The sequence below is a fragment of the Styela clava genome, chromosome 7 (assembly GCF_964204865.1).
Source record: "Styela clava chromosome 7, kaStyClav1.hap1.2, whole genome shotgun sequence".
NCBI classification, from domain to species: Eukaryota; Metazoa; Chordata; class Ascidiacea; order Stolidobranchia; family Styelidae; genus Styela; species Styela clava.
In genome coordinates this window covers 10,662,783-10,686,031 of record NC_135256.1, presented here as the reverse complement: position 1 = coordinate 10,686,031, position 23,249 = coordinate 10,662,783, and the positions used below count along the sequence as shown (strand labels likewise).

Sequence of the window (23,249 nt, the reverse complement as noted above, 5' to 3'; positions counted from 1 at the left end):
AACACTCGCCAATGTTAGCCAAAATGAAGTTGCTGTGTTAATCACGTAAACTAGAAAATTATTCAATTTATGGTTATCCATAAAGAAAGTGAAATGGGTAAAACATTGAAGGGAAATTTGGATGTGTGAGGCTCTTAACCTAAGTAAAAAAATATAAAAGATATATCACGAAAATATGTGTGTGTGAAGCAGCGATGTCCAAAATATATGCTGAGATATATAGATACAAGAGCACCACTGTAATTATGGTTCTTGTTCACCCGTATTCATACCGATCGCATAAATACATTAAAGTTCACAATTTCAGCGATCAAATTCGAAGCATTGTGCGGCGACTATTATTTACTGAAGAGAAAAAAGGTTTTATAAAAATACACGGAGCACATCGAGGTATGCGAGACCTGCAGACCATTTCCCCTTTGTGCTCCGGACTCCTTCACTGAATATAAGTGCGCGCGCACACAACGATGCACACACATTCGATGTGTACTTGTGCATGGAATAGAGTTGAAGTCAAAAGAACAGGCGCTGAGACTCTGCCAACCCTACCCAACCGAGACGAGCTCGTCTGCGTACTGTGTAATCTCAGTTTTTTTTGCTTGCGTGACTCATTTTTGACTTACGCTCAGTAAAAAATACGAAGTGAAAACGAGTGACGAATGAAATAACTAACCACTGAAACACTTTTTATATTGCGACTCTCGGGGCGGATGCCCAACGTGTCCGTGAGACATCCTGTTTATTTATGGTTAAGTCGGAGCAAGGTTTGCTCATATACAGATTGTGTACTAATGTTAGGCTCCGACTATAGTAGATATTTATGCATTTTATGCCATCAGTGTATTAGCTGATACGTGCGCGGGCTCAATTCGCTTCGAAAATCAGCATCACTCCACGTGTGCCTCGAGGCGATTTTGGTGTATGTCTTTTGTGTATGAGGCAGGTGGATTAACCTCGATAACATATACGATAGTTAGCTGTGGATCGACGTCTCCGGTGTAGTGCTCTGTTCAAAACTACGTTATCAGATCATGTAGTTGGGGATAAATTTGATACGTTGATGTACAACCAATGCCTTTTACTATGTCGTTCGAATCTGCTCCTTCGGACGTACCGCTGGGAGCATGTTGCTATGTCTTATGTCAATTTTAGATTTCAATAGTCTTTAGTAAACACGCCTCGGTGCTCGATAAGTGCGCGTGTCGTCATTGTATTATTGGTACGATGGTATCACGAAGTATCGTGATAGGCGCAGTCCTGATTTCCGGCTTGGAATTGGGGCTTTCACTAACTTTTAAAGTATTGATCCGTTCTACATCGAGTTACCGTAGTCTAGAAAGTATGGCGTGCGTTTGTATGTAGACGGAAAGCGACACGACGTGAATGTGCACCAAGTTAAGTCGTCTGTCTTGTTTCAAATTTTGGTTGAAGCTTTCGAGAGTCATAAACGTTACGATGAAAACGAAATTTGCGGAATTACCTTGTCTATCGGAATTGGAACACGCGAAGTTTATAAACGAGGAGCTGACTCCAAAACGCAGGAACTGCACCAATGGACTGTAAACGTGATTTGACACGCAATTCAGACCTTCTTCGGGCACTGACGCGAAATATTGATCGATCTTTCTGCGTTTGTTCGGTGCACGTTCTTCGCTTACTATTTGAGTTGCAGGAAGTTCAACCTTAGAAATATCAGCAGTACTATGTAAATCGGTTAATAGGTGGTTTACTTTTCAGTTTAAAAGCGCTCGTAGATCCTAGTATATAAAATGTTATTTTTTTTATCATACGACGCAAGATTATTCACTGATCACAATTGAGCACCGCAACGAGTGTTACAGAGCTTTCCTCGAGTAGATTGAGCCGTAATTCACTTTGTGCAAAATGTGAGTGTTTATAATGTTTCACTTCTAAATATTATAGAATTAATTGCTAACACTTAAAGTTGCGTTGATTTTGAGTGGACATTATAAAAGATAATTTCATCGAGAACAGTTGTACAATTGATTGTTCGTAACTAAGTAAATGTGCACAGGTTACCGTTGTTCATTACATAAATGGATTGGTTTCATGCTCCAACGAACGAGTTCAGCGGTCTATGGAAATGTAGTGCGAACGCTTTGGTAGGCGTTGCAAAACTATTTAATTGTGCTATGTGCATGGCATTTACGTTTCAATACTTTAACAATCTCAAAAAATTAACAGTGTTATATTAGGCAAAACGATGAAGGCGGCTTTTTAAATAAAATGTCAAATCACTTTTTTGCTGCGAACCTGTAATGGCGTAATGTAGATGAGTAATCAGAACATGGATGTCGACGAAAATACCAAAGATATGAGCAATTCCGGTACAACTATTGACGATTCGAGGTGAGATGAATTTATGTTTGGTAAATAGGAGAGTTTTTTTTTCATTTTATTGGTCAATTTCAACTCATAATATTCAGTTTTGTTATTTTCGGAAAATTTGGAGAAGTTGTTTATTTTCTAGCCAGAACTCGAAACCCGCTTTTAAACTTGTGCGTATATAAAGGCAGCACAGAGTAAAATTGCGAAGACCGGCTAATATGTGTTGTGTCCGGAAGACCCAGAAGTATCATTATTCGACGAAAAACTAGAAAAGTAAGTTTTTCGACCGTGAAATAACACGAAGAAAATAGCATCGTACATTCTAATTTTTGTTTTCGTGGACTTATGGTATGGTACACTCTCAATCTGTATGAAGCAATATCTTCTTTGCGATGTTTGGTCCAAAAATCGCGTCTCGTCTGGCAAATCGATCCAAGTAATGGAGCTGGAGATCTACTGAAAGAACTAGCTCGTTTTGCACATTCGCTATTTGTGCGCATTGCAACAATACTGTCGATTTAGCCGTCTTCCACTGGAAGTCGACTTTTCATTTCACCTAAATGAGGCGTTAGGAGCGTTTCAGTTGTTTTTCTACTGTTTGAGGCAACTAGGTTATTGGACTTGTGTTCGAAGTTGAATTGGTGGTGACTGGTGAGTACGAAATATAGGAGATCTTCGTCGTCGTTCGGAGAAATAAAAATTTAAGGCATCTCAACGACACGGTTTTTAGCCTCGCATCGCTTCAATACATAGCCCGATATTTAATCCACATTTAAGGAAGTGAAATGTAATTTTAACTGAAACAATGCAATGTAATGCACATATAATTAATTCCAAAACTACGCAAACACGTTGCTCATTTACAAACAAACCATTTATTGGCTGGTGAATATACAATTCCTTTTACCATTTATTATGGCTGCGGCTCTGTTCACGGATAACGGCGGGATTAGCCCCATACGAGCTCTAGCACATAATTACAACGATGACTTTTAGCAATATACGCCGAATATCATAAAGTTTTCGGCTTTGAATTTTCATATTCTATCTTAGGTGGGGACAAACGCTATGAAGAATATATTATTACAACAAATACTTCAACATCGATGTTCACACGTTACTCATTGTTAAATGTGAAGACACATCTCTGTCTCAGTTACAGTATAAAAATAGTGTACCACAAGGTTGAATCATATACCAGTAACCACATAAAATAGACCATAACGCACCAGAAGAATGTTCGGGGCTCCCGAAGTATGCGAACCAAGATGGCGGACATCGGAATGTAATATGTGTACTAGGTTAGGGTTAGGCCATAATTTTAGGTATATATACTACGGGAGGCTCTTGGCTAGTCTTCGAACTGATAATAGGACTAAAATAAGGAAAATTGGAAAAAAATTATCGCCTAACCCTAACCTGTTACCCATGTTACGTTCCGATGTCCGCCATCTTGGTTCGCATTCTTCGGGAGCACCGAATGTTCTACTGGTTAGACTCGCGGAAAGTCAGTAAAGAGCTCTACATTTCGGGCCTGACGCACGCTGAGAAAGTACTGGATTTTATAAATCTCTGAAATAATTTTGAGCTCTTTCTAAAAATCTTCAAGGAATAATTTTGAGAAATCAAACTGGTTTATAACTAGGTAATATTTCACTTTTTGACTGAAACCCCGATTCCTAGCTTGGATAATGGGTCGCCAAGAACGATTTCAATGTGTTTTAGTATGAGCACATGTGTTAAAGATCACTACAATTTGAAGAATTGGACCTGCTGATTCACGTTGTAGTTATTTGTCAGACGAAACCACCAACAAACAGGCTATGGAGCTAAACATGAACCTACGCATTGGGAGGGAGGCATGTGATACCGCTAATAGTGTCCCAAACAATCTGCTGATAAAGGCAAGAATTACTTACATGTGAATGTGACAGATCGCCAAAATTTTTACATTCATACAGGTTGTTGAGGTGTTAATATGACAATTCCAAGTCTCGGAGTCGTATAGTAGAAGATTCAAAATAGTTGGAGATTCAGGATAATCTCGACATAAAATGGTCATGCCTGCAGCTAACGGTATATTTTTAGTAACATTTTGTCGCTAACAACTTTCAAACTTCCTTCCCAAAATGGAATCTAGGATGCTTATTATTACGAACACCTTATGATTATGACTGAGGGAAATAAATAGAACTCTAACTTTGCTTTTGAAAGAAGATTTGCCCCGGCGGATTAATTTCCCAAACTCTTCGGAATCCAAACTTTTTGTTCGATTGCATCTTTTGTTGCTGTACTTCTTGCTTGAAAGATGACCAGCAGCCCTCCTCAACCCAGATGTTTTCTGTATAATGGTTTTGCCAAAATGGTTAAGTCTGTTGGAAATGAGCACGTGAATGGCGATTTCTCTTACGTTACCTATTTCAGAAATTCGAACCGACATTCAAATTATCGAGCGAAGAATTAATTTAATACGAACCATCGGTAGGTATCGACATATATACATGGAAATACAATCCCGTGCCTGGAGATTTTAAAATCCGAATGTCTTATACAGAAAACGAAGCGTTCCGCACACTGAGATACCACGAGGCACGAGAAAACATAATTTATCAACTTCGTGGTATGATTTTGATGTTTTAACACCCATAGGAAGCCTCTAGGTCTCACAACAACATGTGATTTGTTTTTCTAGTAATTTGGTTTTGCAATTATAGATGCATATTTAATAATAGCTTACATATTTTACATAAACTATGAATGCTTTCGTGCATTTTTGTTATTGTAGCTGGGAACTGACAGTAGGAATAGAAAAGAAGTAGTTAAATCTAATAGTTTGCCAATCAACATTATGAAGCAATGACGAATTAAATGCAGAAAATTTAAAATATGAAATCGGAGAGTTTTGCAGCCTAAGTATGGACTGACGAACATTCTAATTGTAAATACGCCATTGGCAAGTTTTGGCAAAACTTATTCCTATTTATTGGTAAAATACAGCCATATAACAAGATACGGAGCATATGATTTGATAATGACTTGATATGGAATCTTTATGCCTAAACCTAATATTGCCTCATTCTAGCAGCCATTTTTCGCAGTCGAATCCAGGACGTCACGTAACAAAGCTCTGAGAAAAATGGTTATTGACGTGAAATCCCGCAAAAATTCTGCGATGGCGGATAGTAATTATTGGCTTGTTCTATTTGTATTTCGTTCTATAGATACTTAGACGTCGAAACCCATTGTAAAGCAATGTGAATACAAAATACATATGATATTCCAAATTATGGTCATTACATTAGAATAGTTTTTGCGCTATTCTTACACAATTATTGCCCGGAGCTTTCATTAGGAACTGGTTGGTTGGTAAAGCGGCATTCTGTGTGTGTTAAAGTTGAACAAGAGAAAGACGATACGTCTCTGAGAAACCGATGCTATTAACTATTTTCTCTGCATGTGCTCAGCGCAACTGAACCGTTTCGTCTGAAGTATCAGCTACCCTGTATTTACCCTGTTAAAATTGGGAAAGTGCCATTTGCGGACATCTGTTCCACGGCAGAAATACTTGTTTATTTACAATTCGCTGTGGCGAACATCAGTCATAATTTTGTCTCATCAATGTAACACCAAACACAGAGAACTCGGGATTCCGATATACAATTTAATTTGGTTTGTTGAACACTTAGATCTCGCATACTATAACACTAAATATTTTTCACACTAAAACTTTGGTTAATGTTTTATCGATGTGAAACTCTTTTAGTAAGTATGTAGTATTTCACAAGGCATTGCTGTAATATAGTTTGACACACGTAGATAATTTTGATTTCGCTCAAGACCACAAAAGATTCAAGACTACCGTTTAACGTAGTGTGTACGCTGTGACAATCTGTTGTCATCAGAATAAGAATGGTGATATGTACAATCGGCGGCATTATGTTTGAATTGAGGGCGAAACCGAAGCACTGGCCTATTTTTCCTTTTCAAATCATGCCGTGTGCTTATTGTATCGAAGAGTGTTTTACGGAATATTTATAACAATTTGGCCTCGCGTTATCAGGCTAATAATTTTCCGCTATTGGCCACACTCGGTGTTCTAAAAATTAATATTTACAGTATCTTTTCTTTCCTCTTAGATTATTACCTGGCCGGGAAGAAAATGGCTTAAATTTGACGGTTGCAGGAAAGGCAGACAAAGGTATGAACAACTAATTAGCTGACGTATTAGCCATTTATGAGTCAATATTTGATGCTTTTATTCCACTCCTAAAACTCCACCACTAATTTTATAAAATTACGGAAACAGGGAAAATAAACTAGAATTTACATGTATATAGTTATTAACTTTCGATTAAACATACACATCATTATTAATGTGTCGGTCTTCATCCGACTATCATCCATTGAGTATTATATCATGATTTTCCCTTGTGCTATCAATGCTTTATGCTATTCAACATTTTTTACAGATATCCCTGATGATAAAATATCTTCTGCTAATGATATTATGCTGGAAGATTCTCCACTTGAACTGAAGGCAAAAGATGAAGATTTGAATGAAAATGAATTCTTTGATCCAGTCCAATTAAATGATAATCAATCAATAAATGATAGCTGCACAGGTAGAATAGTTTACAAAAGTTATCAATAATTTATATGGAATATCAAGTTACATAAGTCTTATTTAGTAACATTACATATTTCAATGCATTTTATTGTTTGCACAATGGTGTGACTACCTGTCTTCCTGTTATTGAAGTGAATTAATGGATGTCAAAGTTGACTGATAATACTACAAAAGCCTGTTCTTCTCTTCTCCACAAATTAATCCAACTCCTATTTTTCATATGGCTTCATATTTCTTCGGCTTCCTCCGCCATCAAGTCCATGCTTCCGAAAACAAATAACTGGCTAACTAATCCCATAGCCGACATGAACTGGTTGCCGCACGAGGGTCGTGGTTCGTCATATGATTGATCCATCTTATTGGCTTTCCTCTCCCAATGAGATAAATATGTAAATCATATCCACACTCTCTTTCATATTTGCAACTCCATCTGTATTCGGATCATGTGATCTCAACTCATGATAGAAATGAGTGGCATCGGCAAATCTTTGATACAATTTCAGCATTAGAAAATAGAAAGAATGTTGTGATGTGATTCAAAAACCCAAATTGGAGTGGGATTCCAGAAGATTATTAATTTATAAATCCATGGGTACAGAAAGAAAAACAGATTAAGAGTTGGAGGGGCATTATTAGCAGTATGATTAACCCATCTTATCTACTCTGAGATAAATTTAAAAATCGTTAATTGGTCTCTCGAGGTTCAATTGTTCATATTTAAACTTAGGCATAATGAATTTAGTAGTTATCCTAACCGTATCATCAACTCCATATAAATATTCTAGCCCTTCGTGGAAAAATGACTGATTATCCTGACTCTTGTTTGAAATGCAATTGTGAAACAGCTCTTAAATAATTAAATGAATTTCATCAATACACTAAATGAAATAACGACATTTGATACCCATTATATAATTGCAACTACAGTAAATTTTAATCATTGATTAGCGATTTTAATTACAAATTCTATACCTACAGTGCTATAATGTAATAAACTCATGAGGTATCCTGGCAAAATATTACAGAATAAGATTAGGATATTTAGGTGCCTATAATATGACTTAATTGAACTTCATTATCAATGCTGGTTATCATCATCAGGATGAAAGAATAATTAAAATGCAATTACTTGAATCAGTTTGTTGACGAAAATATTCCTATTTTATGAATTTGGTATGTGATATTTAGAACTTTTGAAGGTAACAATAACTGGATTCATTCAAAACATTTCAAATGTGACTGTGGAATATCACGCATGCCTGATGCTGATGAAGGGCCAAAAAAATGAACTTTTTATCACCACAACCTCATACATATCTCCACCTAGAAATACATACAAGTTTGTGAACGGAGTGACTACAGTTTATGTATATTTTGGTAGATGTGAATAGTTGGTATAAATGGGTTTTGTCCATCATGGAAATATGGATTTCGTTTTGGTTACTCCTTTCAAAGAAATATTGAAAATCGAAGAATAATGCCTATCATCACCCGAAAACTTCTCGAACATTGTCATGACTAATTTTGGTGTTGTCGTCATACCCTTCCTCCAAGATTCACTTAAATAAAGATATTCAAACCTTTTATATTTATTGTCAATGCTGGGCTTTTAAAGATTCTAAAGATATATCATAGATTTTATGTTCTGAGTATTCATTGGAGGAATTACATAAAAACTTTAAAGATTGGCCTAATGAGAAACTAACAATTGATTTTCCCCCAATTACTTTTGCAGGTATATTCTTGCTGATCGATTTCTTACAAGGTTGTGAGACATATAATATGTGTATTGAAATTATGAATCATTGACAAAATTTCATGATAATTTTTCACTTCAGCACTAACTTACAAAACAATAATGGAAGTTTAGTATATATATATTATTATGTTTAGTGGGTGAGACTTCCCCACTGTTGGAATTTTTTGGGAGGCAAGGTGCTAAAATTCAAAAAACAAATCATCAATCTTCATTACTGTCCCCACACAATTTTCTATATCTTTTCCCATTCCTGGAATGTAGTCAACCTGAAATTTTATGACCTAATTGACAGTTATAAAATGAACAGTTTCAAAGTTTAGCAGTGGTTTACATTTTTATGAAATTGCTTTTTCAGTATCTACATGCTCTGAAGCCTGATTTTAGAGTTAGAAAATTGAATTTAGAGTTTGTTTCAAATTTTCCTGATAAATCAAACCATCAATGATTTTAGCTAATAAGTATTCGACACTGCAACTGAAGTTAGTCGCTGAAGATCAATCAATGTAGAGAATTTAATTTTCTATATGGTCTTTGTTGTTTTGTGTCTGTTTGACATCTGCAATTACCGGTAGGTGTCTCAATCATTCACTGGACAGTCAACTAATTTAATGTCAAAATTCAGATGTTCAATCAAAATATCAGAGTGATAATGAGAGTTCTCCACCTTCCACTGCAACTGAACCAGGAAGAAGAAAAAGAAAACCTTCAAGATATCATGATTCAATGTTTGATATTCCAACAAAATTGATGAATATAAATAGAACGATAAATCCTGAGGTAAATAATATTATTTTGATTCAATTAAGTTGAGAGATGATTTGATAAAGAACCTTTCACCAAATAAAGTAGACAAAAACAAACAGATTTCTCCAGTTCATCAAGGGTAATTTCATATCTCATTTTTTAAACTCATACTAGGCTAAGAGAGATTTCCGAGATATTTATTGAGTTTTTCGATTAATCTTACAGTTATAACAAATGGTTTGAATTACATGTAATAATATATAAACACAATTTTTTATCACTTGCTACTTAATTATCTGTTCTTCCCAATTAGGATGAATGTGAATTACTTTCATTGGCTATTTTTTGTTTTCGAGAATGCATGCAATAGTCGTTTGACAGATTATTTTGTAGATGTTTGATTTTACTGATTTGAAACAATTGGTATGATTTTCCCATATGTGCTGGAGGGTATTGGTTAACCATTAGACAGACAAAGATTTTAAATGTGCTCTATAACCAGTTATGAGGTTCCTCGTTAATCCTTTCAAATATACATGCATCTAATATGATGATGTATATCAGAAATAGTTTTTGGACAACTTTGAATTGTCTCAAAATTATGGTTGGCATGTATCCACTCAGTTTTGTAATCAACGTTATTCACTCCCACTTTTCAAGTTTGTTTTCAAGCTTCTGTACTGCTTTTTATCTTAGAATCCCAAAGGTTACTAGAACATACTGTTAATGGGAAACTCAAATGTTGAAACATCAACATCTAAATATTAGGACATCCTTTCCAAATCAGTTAGTGATTTAGTCTTGATTTAAATTGATTTCAAATATTTGTTTATTTTCAACTATTTAGGAATTCAGAGCTTTTCATTCAAAGTCATCAAAAAATAAAGAAAAATTGAAAAAACTTCCAGCAGTGACAGAATCTATGAAAGAAAAACCTGCCAAGACGGAAACTGAGCCTACTCCAGCAGCAGTGCAAACGTTTTCGAGAACACCTGAATTTTATGGTTTTGATAGTCAAAATTGTGGTATGATATGCTCTATTTTACAAAAATATTGCTTTGTTTTTATAAATGTAGCCAACTTGCGGCCGACGAGGTGTCCAGCAATCCTCACACATATTTATGTACACAGGGTAGTCAGAGGTGCGATGGCGAGCGTATTCCTAAGACTTAGCATGGTGCACCACACCGCCGAGATGTCGTCGAGTGATATTCAAATGTTCAGCTTATTTTTTTAACCCTGGCTCCAGTGTTGATTGTTTTGTTGTTGATTACATGTATAATATCAGTTTCAATGAATAATATTCTTTCCTAAAATTTATTTTTTGTGTTGTATGAATAGGGATGTCAATATTTGGACATTTAACAAAATAATTCACTCAGAAATAATTGTTGAATTGCAGTCCGATTTTGCGACAACATGATCTGTATATCCATGGGTTAGTCAATGTGTAAATTTGTGTGGTTAACAAACATCAATTATCTTGTATTGTCCACATATTTTTGGTTTGTATTTTTACAGAGGATGATCTTTTGGATGCCAACAATATGTTCAAGTTCAAGGTACTACAAATATCATTGTTGTTAGATAGTTAACTACTACTGTAATATGTTGCTCATAAAAATTTGCATAATAATAATAGCGATGAAGTTTTTAAGCTATCTCATTGTTATTTTGATAAATATACTAAACCAAATGTTAATCATGTAAATTTTCAAGAAAACACAGTTTTAAATATTGTTGCATGGTAGTTGGTCACACCAATGTTTTTAAAAGGAATTATGTAAGTAAATTAACCTCATAAGGGAAAAAGATATGTTGGAAGCTGGTAGAGTAACAAGATCTATGCTGAGATAGGTACTCGGTGGCCAAAACTTCCATTCCGATTTTTAATATGGGCAAAGCAATCTAGCTTTATAATATGTATTTGGAGCATGAGAAAGGGAATTAATTTAGCATGAGCCTATTTATATTCGAGGCCATCAATATTTCATTTTCACTCTTGTGATCTGACAGTCTTTAGTTGGTGATTGTACAGGCCCTAGGAACTATGTCGTCCTTTCATCAGTTTTGTAAGATTGCCAGTTCTTATCTGTTTTTTTTATTTCTGTTTATCTGATAACATACTTTATAAATATTTACCATCTTATAGCTGTGATTTTGTATAACATTGATTTTTAGATGCGTAAAGATCATGTTATACAGAATGCCATTGGAGGTCCATCCGCTTACAGGTTTGTTATTTTTTACATAAACAAAATTGATCAGATAACTGAAGATTATTTTCTTTTGTAAGATGTCTGTGACCAGTGCCAGTCACCGTGCCATGGTGCTAACTATTGGCTGATGATAACTTATCAACGTTCACTGAGTATAACTTTGCTATGGACTGAATCATTTAAAGCAGTTAACTTTTTTCCCATAAGGATATGCTATTTGAAAAAATAGGCATCGTGAAGTACACTGTATAAAATATGCCTTAATGCTGGTAATCAATTGAACTTTTGTTTACCTTTTGTTCTGAGTTTGATAATATGTAAATAGGTAGATAATAAGCTGTTTGAGAATTCCATGAATGAAATAAAAAAATTCATAAAAACATTTAAAATTTGTTATTTCCATATTTTTTTTGATCTGGGAATATCTTAATTTGAAAGCTGCTTCACTCAATTATTGATAAAGTCAATGCCAGCCAAACAATCATGATTTACGATTTCTGCTTCTCATGAAAGGCTTTATGAATTGTAGAGTAGCAATATTTTTTATTTATCAGAAGCCAATCTGGAGTATTTAATAAATTCAGATTTGAAAATAAATTTCCAGAAAATCATTTATATGGATTTGATCATTTCTGTCTATAACACCTAATAAATTTGCAACTACATACTTAAAATATTATTTATTCAAATTGACATCAGAATAAGTTGATAATATATTCAAATATTGCAGTAAATATATTTCCAAAATGTTTTACTGTCCAGACACCAAGGGAATTACAGTAATTTAAATATTCTTTTATCTTTTCATTTTACTGGTACTTCGATTATGTTTCAGATGTGATATTTGCATGATGTCGTTCCCAAGGTCATTTAGTCTGCGACGTCATTATACACGTCGTCATGTCAATCCAAAATATGTTCTGCCTAAAGCGGGAAGCATAAATGTGACAGATACTGAAACAGCAGGTATGTAATTACCCATTAATTTAAATTAACATAAGACATCTTTGTCAATATTAGCAATTATACACATGTATTTATTACGTAAGAAAAAAACTTTCTTTGTCCAGATTTGACCCTTGAATTGAAGCTCTCGACTATCAATCATTTACAATCTTTGTTTTGATTTGCATTGAAGTTTTGTTAAGAGAAAGCCGTGAGCACTGTAAAAGCTATAAGTGACAAACAACCTTAATGTTGAGTATTGTTCAACTATACTGTTTGTTGATAATTTTAATAATCCTACATTATACTTGGATTGTATGATCAGTTGTTTTAAATACCAGTCGTTTCACAAACATAAAATGGAAAAAGGGTAACAGATTAGGATTAGAGAGCCCATATATAACACAGGTTATATCAGAGTAACGTGCATGTAATTTATTAGACATGCAAAAATAAAGTTTTGAAATTATTATCTTATAATAGAGCCATTGTTTTCTATTGTCCATTTTATTGAAACATGTCCATAATTAAGCATATGCACATACCTATTGAAACTAAGCACAGCAGGAGCATAGCCACGATGACAAATTAAAGTGTCATACTACAAATGTTTACATTATCTGGATATGAAAATATAAATATAAACTGAGATATGTTTTACTTCATCAAAATTGCACCATTTACGCTGTCAATATTATTGATTGTAATTTATTGATCTTGTGTTTTATGTTAATGTCAGTCTGACGTTTCAATTTGGAGCTCACCAATCCTATATATCATATGACTTATTTGGAAGTTTGAAATGGGAAGTAATTTTAACAGAATAAATGAATGCCATGCACATTCAAAGAAATCAGATATCTGAAAATTAGCTGCTGATTATTCAATGGTGCCTGTTATTTGATGCCTTATCCCAAAACCTTTTGGATGTCTCATCAATGATAGCATAAATAAAACATTGAAGTAGCACGCATCAAACACATTATTACCATTTAGGTATCAATTGAAAATAATACATCTCAGAGGTAGAGCTTTTTGAATTTTCACTACTGTATACTTATATTGCCTTTTTTAAGTCCCTCAAAATCACAAAAATTTATTTATAGGGTTGACTAATAAAGATCAAGAAGAAGTACCAAATGAGGAAGGCGACTTGGAATCGAAATATTTGTATGCTTGTAAAATGTGCTGCAAAGAACTCATGTATTTTCAACACAAAAATCAGCTGAGAACTCATTGTTTGGTATGTAGTTACGGTTGTGTTGTCGGCTTCATCTTTCTGCTTTGTGTATATATAACATAAAGCATTGGTTTTATCAGTGTTGTTCGAACTTTTTTCATCACACCCACTTGACACGGCCCAAATTTTTTCAAGAGGGACTTTTCTGAGACTGATGTGCTTGCTAATTCTCACACAAAAAAACAAATCTTGGTTCTATTTCGGTGACGGTGGGTCTCAATACTGGTTCCAAATATTTCAAATTTGATCAATATTTTGTTTTAGCATAAGTAAGTATCGAATAAGATTGACCCCATTGAGCCATTTTGCGATTCACTGGGGGTCATGACCCCCGGTTTGGAAAGCCTTGGGTTAGATCATGTTTTTGTCAGAGTGTATCAAATTAGATAGGGCCTTCTGAACTGAAAAGATTCTATATCTTCAAATAACCCACACTTCATTATTGCTTGTCTAGAGACTTTTTTGAAGTGGCAGTAAGAAATATCTTCAGCATAATTCTCCTACCTGAAACATATCCTAGGCAATGTCATAGTCTGAAACTAGAAGTATCAAATGTTGATCATAATAATTTTGTTTATAATCAGTCAAAAAGAATTTGCCTTGCAACGAGCAAGAAAATACGAGACCTAGAAATGAGAATTGTAGATAGAATATAGAACTGAAAAAGTGAAAAATTTTGTTTTAAACTCTGAATTGATTTTCTTCATTTGATATTTATACAGGAAAGTCACAACACTGAACCTCGACGATCATCTGTCAGCGTTTTTAAATGTGAATTGTGTAAGAGATCATACTCAACAAGACATGAACTTCAAAGACACAAACGTACACATTCTGGCGAGAAACCATATGCTTGCAACTTTTGTAGCAAAACGTTTCCTACTTCAACAAATGCAAGGAGGCATGAACGCACACACACTGGTGACAAACCTCACGTTTGTAAGGTATGAGAAAAATGGAAATATATTTGTCTAATCTCACATTTTTTTGCTTTTGTCCAGCTCGTATTCATAGCTACAAGTTATAATTTGGAAATGAACTATATTATTTTATCAATAATATGCTCAATATTTACTGTAGATGTGTGATAACATCTGCTAAATCCCTGTGCTTTTATATTGTTTCATAACACTAATTTGGCTAATACTGCATCCTGTTTCCTGTTACGTTTATGCCGGCATTTGTTATAATTAACCTTCAAAGGCAATATGCTGATTCATCTCAGTATTCGATGATGATTTAATTCTACCTAATGTTTCTTTATTATAATAGGTTTGCAACAAAGGTTTTATCCAAAGAACTGATATGGTAAAGCATCTTCGATCTGTTCACAAAATGAAAGTTACTAAGACAAAGGCAGAAAGAGGAAGCAATGGTAAATCTTCAAAAATTAGCTTCATGGTAAGAATTCATATATATCTTTCGTTTGCTATGTAATATATGTACAGTGCCCTATCTACGTTAAATGTTGCCCATGGTAAAGGTTAAAAATGCGTCCCCTTGATTGTTGACTGACAATTTATAATGACTGTTGTTGAATTGAGATGCCAGTACATTATTATTTAGGTAAAAACATGAGTTTCAATTATTTCCTAGTTGAAAATATTTTTTTGAAACATTTTATGATAAAAAATTTTGCATTTTGTGTTCCCATTTAAACCGCGCCCATGGCATGAGTTATGGCTGCCATACCCGAGATACGCCACTGTATATAGACATATGCCTCGCAAAATTCAAGCATGTATTGTTTTTGGTCACTAAATAATTTGGGTGATATTTCTATTGCCTTCATATACTTATTTTGAAGGCATTCCTCATATTCATTCTTTTTAAGACGGAACTTAAATTGCAGGTTCTCGGTCTATCTCTGGCCAATGCTCTTAACGTAGGCTTAAATGTATAGACATAAATGTAACTAACATTTCTTATATGTTATAATAAAATATGCATCTGTCTTTTTCGCTTTTGGTGCTAGTATATTTTAGAAGATTAATTTATGATATGGTGAATACAATAGCAGAAGATTTATTTTAGGATTTGCACATTCTACGATTTTAGATTTTCAAAATTATGTTTACTTTCTGCAAATCGATGTCTTCAATTATCAAAGTAATTTGTATTGGATTTTTGAAAATTTAAAATCTGCTTGCTCTCCAGGCGTATTTATTTCACAACAAACCTATTAACATGTGTGCTAATTTACATAACCTTATTTCGTGACTACATACTTTAGTATATAACATACGATTCTTTTTATAGGGACAAGAAAAATGTGATTTGTATGGTGTAGATGGAAGCAATGAATTTCAAGAAAATATTGATTTCGCTGCTTACTTGAAATTAGATCAGCATGACAGCGGAACATTGATGGGAGAGAAACGTGCAGTGAGGTAATATTTTTTATTTTCATTACATAATGTTTCATGCAGTGTTTTGTTACATTCATATCATGTTTATATTAAAAGGTCTACAGTCAATTGCACACACAATCATTTCATATACTCTACTATTCTTTTGGTTGTATTTAACCATGTGTGATTGTAAATTGTAAGCCGTGTAACATTTGAGTAATAACTTCAGGTTTTGGATTGTGGTATTCTTGTGTCTCTTGAATATGATGTATTCTCCATATCCTCTTACTCACACTATATCTCACATTACTCCTCTTTTTGAAGTTATTAAAAACTAAAAACATTTCAAGTTTGTTGTATTATTTGTAGGAAATAACTCTTTACAATGGTAGATATAACCAACTTTCATTTGACATACTAATCAACAATCCAACATACTCATATCCATACTGTATTGACTCTATAATACTCAACATATCAAGCTGTCTTACAGTGTTTTTTTATAAATGTACTTCTGCCAACATGCCCAATAATTTATAGTTTTACCACTTTCAAAATTGTTGCAAATGAACCACTTTAAACATTTTTAGCAATTTGGAAAATTTCTTTATTACCATTTTTCACCCATATATAGATATTCAATTATTTTTTGATTTTTAGAACTTCCCTGCTTCCTAATCCTTCGAAGGATCAGCAAGAAAATAACAGTAATAACTACCAGAATGCCGCTGGAAGTCAGACAAATAAAGGATTAATAGGACTTCCACCTACTCTTAAAGTAGGAAGTGATGGAAGACTAGAAAAATGTCATCGCTGTCCTGATTGCTCCAAAATGTTCACCACTAATATAAACTTACGAAGACATCACAAGCTAAAACATGAACGTAATCAGGTTAGTATTATCTTGTATTTGCTCTGAATGTTTCATTGTTGGTGTGTGCAACCTTTAATACAGGAGAGCCAAATGCAAATAACTTGGTGAAACTGCCGGCTGCACCTTCATTTAACAAAGGCTTTCTAGTAGTTGCAGGTGAAACTTTGGTTATTGATCTTCTGACATGTGTTGTTCGCTTTGCACAAGCTCAGGTATAGGCTTTGTGACGCAAAGGAATTGAAATTACTCGGGCATACTAGATCAAACTAAATTAAAAGAATTTCCTTTTGCGAGCCGCACACCATTTAAAATTGGAACTTCTTCTCAGCATGCCACACAATTTTTCCTGTGGGTCACATGTTGCACACCCTTGTTTTATCACATTCTTATGTTTCTCTACTCTGAACAAGGATCTACGAAAGCAGCTATCTATTTATAACAAGATACTAATTTTTAAATAAGAGGAATTCTTCTAGGAAGACACATAAATATATCACCTCGTAGTGTTGCCATCAAATAGAGTTTGTGCATTATTAGTTTATGTAATAAACTCATATCAACTTTATTTATGCTAAAAGTTTGGGGAATATTCTTGTTTTTCAACTCTATTTGTTCTTTTCGTCCCGTTAACTGTTAGACAGATGCCTTGTTCAAGACAGAGACATGAATATGATTAACTAATATTTGGTAATATTCTCTAAAACGCAAATCCTGCCTTTTTTCCAACCTATTTTGAGTGACAGATAAACTCAAAAAATTTTGGTTTTATTTTTGCAAAGTGAAAACAATGAATTAATTAATATTAACAAAGATTGAGAAACAGAAAATGCAAAACAACACTTAGTTATCAGCATCATTTCTTCAGCCACCAATTTGTAAGATTTTGAATCTTAAAATCAGTGAGACATGCTAGATATCACATAACCATTTCTCTGTGACTGAATTAAAAACTGGGTAAGACCCATTAGTGAACCATTGCCAACGGGTCAAATATCTAAACTAAACACATAATCGTCACACAGCCTTACAGAATTAATCCAGATGTTAGCAAGTAAGAATATATTGCAGTATATTTAATGACAGTAAGCAATCAATCATCTGATTACAAAGAATTCGATTCTTTCCTTTCTGCTGTGTGTATTTAGCAAAGTAGTAAAATTAACTAGATTTCTAATATCAGTTATGCTTCGCAAAATCTCACTTTCTTTTTTTCTGATTTTAATTTTATTCAATGTTGGCAAAATATTGAACTGGCATTTGACAATTTACAGTACTTTCCTTTTATATGCAAATTTATGCAGCCAATTTTCCCTTTATTATGGAGGGCTTGTTCAGATTCCTTCTCAAATTTGAATGTATGGGACGAACACAAAATTTATCTAACAATTATCGTGATTTCTATTTTCTAGCTGTATCAGTGTGCAGAGCCTGTTAGCATGGTTGTTGAAAAATATAAGATCAAAAATGATAATGCTGGATTAGTTTTCGAACAAACACAAAAATTTCAACAAATGGAAACTGATAATAAATCTGCAAATGTACAAATGGAACAATCTCTCGAGACCAATAAAGAACAAGCAAATGTGAAACCTGGAGAAGACATCACAGGTAGGAAAAACTTTAGTATTTTATCATTTTCTTACCCAAGAATACAATCGTTTTCATGATAGAACACCATATATGTCATATGTCATAGGCAAACATTGAGAACAACTTGCATAAATCAATGTGGTTATCGATGAATGCCAGCTTGGAAGAGTAATTTCGAAGAATTGTGTGTGGAAGAAGCCCATGTTTCTTTTATTGAATGTATGTATACCTGTTTGAGAAAAGTACAATTCTATACAATCCAAAAGTAATATTTGATGTAATGAAAAATGACAACTTCTATCATGCTGTGCAATGGATAAATTGTAGTTTATATAGGCTAATTTACTAATTGTGAACTAAAATGTGCTCAATATGAAAAGATATTTCTTTAAATTTTAAACTTCATACACTGTTATATTATCTTCATTATATCATGGATGCTACTCAAATAAATAAACACTTTCAAACATCCTTATGCTAACAGATATGTTATAATGAATTCTGTATATCTCGGCGGTGTGGCGCAAGGAATACACTTACTAATGCACCTCTGATTAACCTGCATGGGTTCGCAGGTTCGAATCCTGTGAGGGATAATATGTGTGAGAGGATTGCTGGACTCTTCGTCGTTGTAGGGTGGTTCACATAACAGCTGGTCGGTTACGGCCTCCTCCACCATGAAGTCCATGCATCTGAACACAAAATATTACCTGGCTAATTAATGCCATACGCGACATGAACTGACAATCAGATGAGAGGCCGATGTTCGCCATGTGATTAAGCCGCCTTATCAACTTTCCTCTCCTCAGTATAAATATGTAAAATCTTATTCTAATCCTATGATATTAGCAAGACTTCAAGAATTTATTCGTGATTACACTGCTGATTACCCTGTGTAAGATTAACAGCATCGAATCAGGATGGGAATAAAAATTTCCAAGCTGTGTATTGGGCATACTTGCCTATTGGTTGAGGCTTTGCAAATTCCATTCCAATCCATCACCTAGCTTCTTACAACATATTGTTAGATATTAGTGGCTGCTTGTACAGGGCACTGTTTGGAGTGAACAGCTTGAATATAAAAGAGTTTTTTGTAACTTTCAATCAATCAATCAATGATAAGTTATTACTTCCTACGCCTAAGAATATTGAATTTCTGCCTTGAGTTTGAAGATTAGGAGTTATAACTTATATAAATACGATATCATAGAAGGCGTAAATTTTTTCGATTTACTGCATATTGTTTTTTTTTATTTTCATGAAAATTGTGCTCATTTTCACAAACACATTACCGGTATATATTGTTCTAGACTAGAAAACTGATTATCATTAATTTGGAATTCAGAAATACCAACTAAACATTACAATATTATAGTTTATCAGATTACTGAATTTGAGTATGCTGTAATGTGATCAATTTGAAACATGCGAGACTATATCCTGTTTAGGAACTTGAACTTGATTGATTTGTTCAATTCATTGGAGTAGTATGTAATATGTACTTGTAATATGACTATCTGATTATAATTCATTCTTTTCAGACGTTGCTTATACCCAAGCTAACAATGAAGGAGTATTTCCTGATGCTACCAGCACTCAGGAAAAGCAGAAGAATCGAGTAGCTATTATTACTAAAGCAGCTTCAACAAGTGAAAGTGTTCCAAAGCGAACGAAGGGACTTTCAAAACTCAGTAGCATTGTTCAACGATTAGCTAGCAAAAGAAGGTAATTTTGATAGATGATTTTAAGATTTATGTATGTATGTATATATATATATACCTTAATTTTTTCTCAGAATTCATTTGGAAAATTATATTTTTATAACTTGTTACAATTTTATGAATATGGCAAAAACGCAAAAGTATAGTCAAAAATGAAACTAAGTTATTCAAAAGTTAGGTGGCAGTTTCAAAGTTAGTTCTGTAAGTATTAAGATAACTTAGACAAAAAATAAGCTGATCATGACGCCGCAACTGAAATTATGATAACTTAGATTAGTATTTGTTTATGATAAATAAAATTTTCCTCAGTTCCCTATTCTTTTCCAATATTGGGTCACTTCTTTATTTTTTCTATTTTCTAATTTTCTAAATTTGCTGCATAATTGTAAATAAGTTACCGTAGTTGGCACTAGAATGTGAGTAACATGCATTTTTAGATTTTTCATCCATCTTATTATTGTTGCCTTCATTGCCAATTTAAAAATCATGTTTTACATTGTTTCAGTGCTGAACAACCAGGCCAAATGGAAAAAGGCAATATGAAAGGAGAACAGCGTTCAACTAGTCCACCTGATCTTCAACCAATGATAAAACTTGAGCAGATGGAAACACAAATGTTTAAAGATTACTTCTCTTCTGATAATACTGAAGAAATGTCACCAAAACGAAAAAGACGGAAACCTAACAACGTTCAACATGTACGAACGCAGGCATCTTATAACAATAAATTACAAAGTTGTATCGAAAATGAAAAAATGGTGAAACTTCAAAAAGACAGAGAAATTTCGAGACAATTTCATCAAAGACATCACGTAACAGAACAGCATAAAATTCCAATTCCTAATCTGAGAAAAGATGAGAAAGGTCCTTATCATCATGTGTTTCATAACAATGATAATAAAATTCGTCCACCAAACTTGAGGAAAATACTTCCAAATGACGTTATAGGCAGATTTTCTGATAGAGAAAGAAGCATTCTTTCGCAGCAGCAGCAGAAAATGCGCAGAGATATTTACGAAAAACAGTCAATGATTAGAGATAGAAGAATGGCTGAATGTCCGGATATATCAAAAAGTTTTGCACCTCTCACTTCTCAACCATTTCCATTGCATCATACACATCGCCACCAAGGTCCTTCAAGCCCGGGATCCTCAAATCCAGCAGAATCATCACGTATCCAGGCTTTCCTTTCTCAGTGCTGGAGCTCAAGAAGACATGATATTCCGAAAAATGCAATATTGGATAAAAATATGCCATCTCGCAAATCAAATGAGATGAATAAAAATCTCAGATATCATATGCGACACAATCCAACTAAAAGGATCAATGAGCACTTACCAGCTTCTGCATATTTTTCCCATAGAGATCCAATGGCAAATGTAAGAAGTCCGCCTTATGTTCCTTATCAGCAGCCAACTAATCTTTCAGAAAGAAAGTTACTTAGCGCCCATGCTAATAATAAAATGTCTCCTAAACCTGGAATAGACATCGGTGATGATGAAAATTCACCGCTCGATCTAAGAGTACAAAGTAAAAAAGTTGTTCCAGATTATGTAGTGACAGACGACGGAGTCCTAGACTTTAGTCGAAAATCAACTGAAAATAGAACGATGCCACCCCAATCGACGGCAAATAGTACCAATCAAGATCATATGAGAATAAAAATGGAAAGAAGAATTGATGTAAATGAGGAAAGATTTTCTCATAATAAAACAAACCTTCCAATTCCAAGTCCTGACTACATGCACCGCCAATACCACCCTGACAATATGCCTGGAAATTCAAATTGGCCTGACAACAGTCCTAGTCACATTTCCCAACATCAAATGCTTGAGCATCGTCGAGCTATTATACATGGAAAAAGTCTTTCCCCTCAGACCAAAAAGCCATTCAAATTTCACCCTGTCAATTTTAAACCACCACCAGTACATTCTGCAGGTAAAGGATACACAATGGGTGAAATGAGAAAAAATATGCCTCCACCTCCATTGAAGCCTTTCAGAGACCATCCTCGTATGCCTGGACATCTTCCACCCACTATACCAATACCACCTGAACATCGAAGGCCAATTCCAAGTATGATATCACAAAGACGTCCATTACCAAATCCGCCTCCTGGTTGGTGTGTACCAAAACAAGAAATGCTGATGCAACATATGAATGACCATCCATCACATAAACACCACATGAATTATCACCATGGACCCCCATGTTCTATGTGCGATGTGCCTTCAATGCCATTGCCTCGGCGCCAAAGCGCAGAGTTTATGAGAAAACCCGGGTTTCCATTCCACAACAAACCACGTGAAATACGTACCCACAACAAACCACATGTCGAAGAAAGTAGACCAGCTATAGCGAAACCTGTACATAAGCAGCCCCCGATGCAATATAAAATGAAATCAGCACCCACACAAAATCCTAATTCATTTTGTGATCAAGATATGATGGATCGATGCATTCGAAAAGCGCAACAAGCATTAAAAGTTGAAACTTTAGGTGAATTTGATAGAACAGATGGTACGGAAAGTAGAGAAATGGTTCTCCCAGACCCAACGCCAGTGTTCAGATCATCGGTCCCTATCCTTACACACAAAAATGAGGAAATTATCAAATCAGCATCAACGAGTGTTCAAAATAAAAAAGATAAACTTCTAGCATGTCCACCTCGTCCACCAAGAGTTTCAGCTCATATTCTGGAAACTGCTAATTCTGAAAAGATAACAAGCATAGTGCCAGCATTCCCAAATCAGAAAAAGGGTAATTTTTTCCTAATTGCCTTTGTTTAAAACTGCAATTTTTACAAGTTTGATTACCATTGTTTTCTGAG

General features: G+C 34.3%; 1 protein-coding gene across 1 annotated transcript in view; it reads left to right on the top strand.

Annotated features, from left to right (window-relative positions):
• Nucleotides 1–1,882: 1,882 nt before the first annotated feature.
• LOC120327993 (uncharacterized) overlaps nucleotides 1,883–23,249 on the top strand; it is a 28,230-nt gene continuing 6,863 nt past the window's right edge. Inside the window, exons 1-16 of the mRNA XM_039394366.2 lie at nucleotides 1,883–2,370; nucleotides 6,486–6,547; nucleotides 6,819–6,971; nucleotides 9,358–9,512; nucleotides 10,327–10,504; nucleotides 11,001–11,041; nucleotides 11,661–11,713; nucleotides 12,534–12,664; nucleotides 13,750–13,886; nucleotides 14,606–14,827; nucleotides 15,156–15,284; nucleotides 16,143–16,273; nucleotides 16,895–17,126; nucleotides 18,518–18,716; nucleotides 20,240–20,423; nucleotides 20,925–23,179. Of these exons, the coding sequence (XP_039250300.2) occupies nucleotides 2,294–2,370; nucleotides 6,486–6,547; nucleotides 6,819–6,971; nucleotides 9,358–9,512; nucleotides 10,327–10,504; nucleotides 11,001–11,041; nucleotides 11,661–11,713; nucleotides 12,534–12,664; nucleotides 13,750–13,886; nucleotides 14,606–14,827; nucleotides 15,156–15,284; nucleotides 16,143–16,273; nucleotides 16,895–17,126; nucleotides 18,518–18,716; nucleotides 20,240–20,423; nucleotides 20,925–23,179 (4,339 nt within the window). The 5' untranslated portion in view covers nucleotides 1,883–2,293. The remainder of the gene's footprint in view (nucleotides 2,371–6,485; nucleotides 6,548–6,818; nucleotides 6,972–9,357; nucleotides 9,513–10,326; nucleotides 10,505–11,000; nucleotides 11,042–11,660; nucleotides 11,714–12,533; nucleotides 12,665–13,749; nucleotides 13,887–14,605; nucleotides 14,828–15,155; nucleotides 15,285–16,142; nucleotides 16,274–16,894; nucleotides 17,127–18,517; nucleotides 18,717–20,239; nucleotides 20,424–20,924; nucleotides 23,180–23,249) is intronic.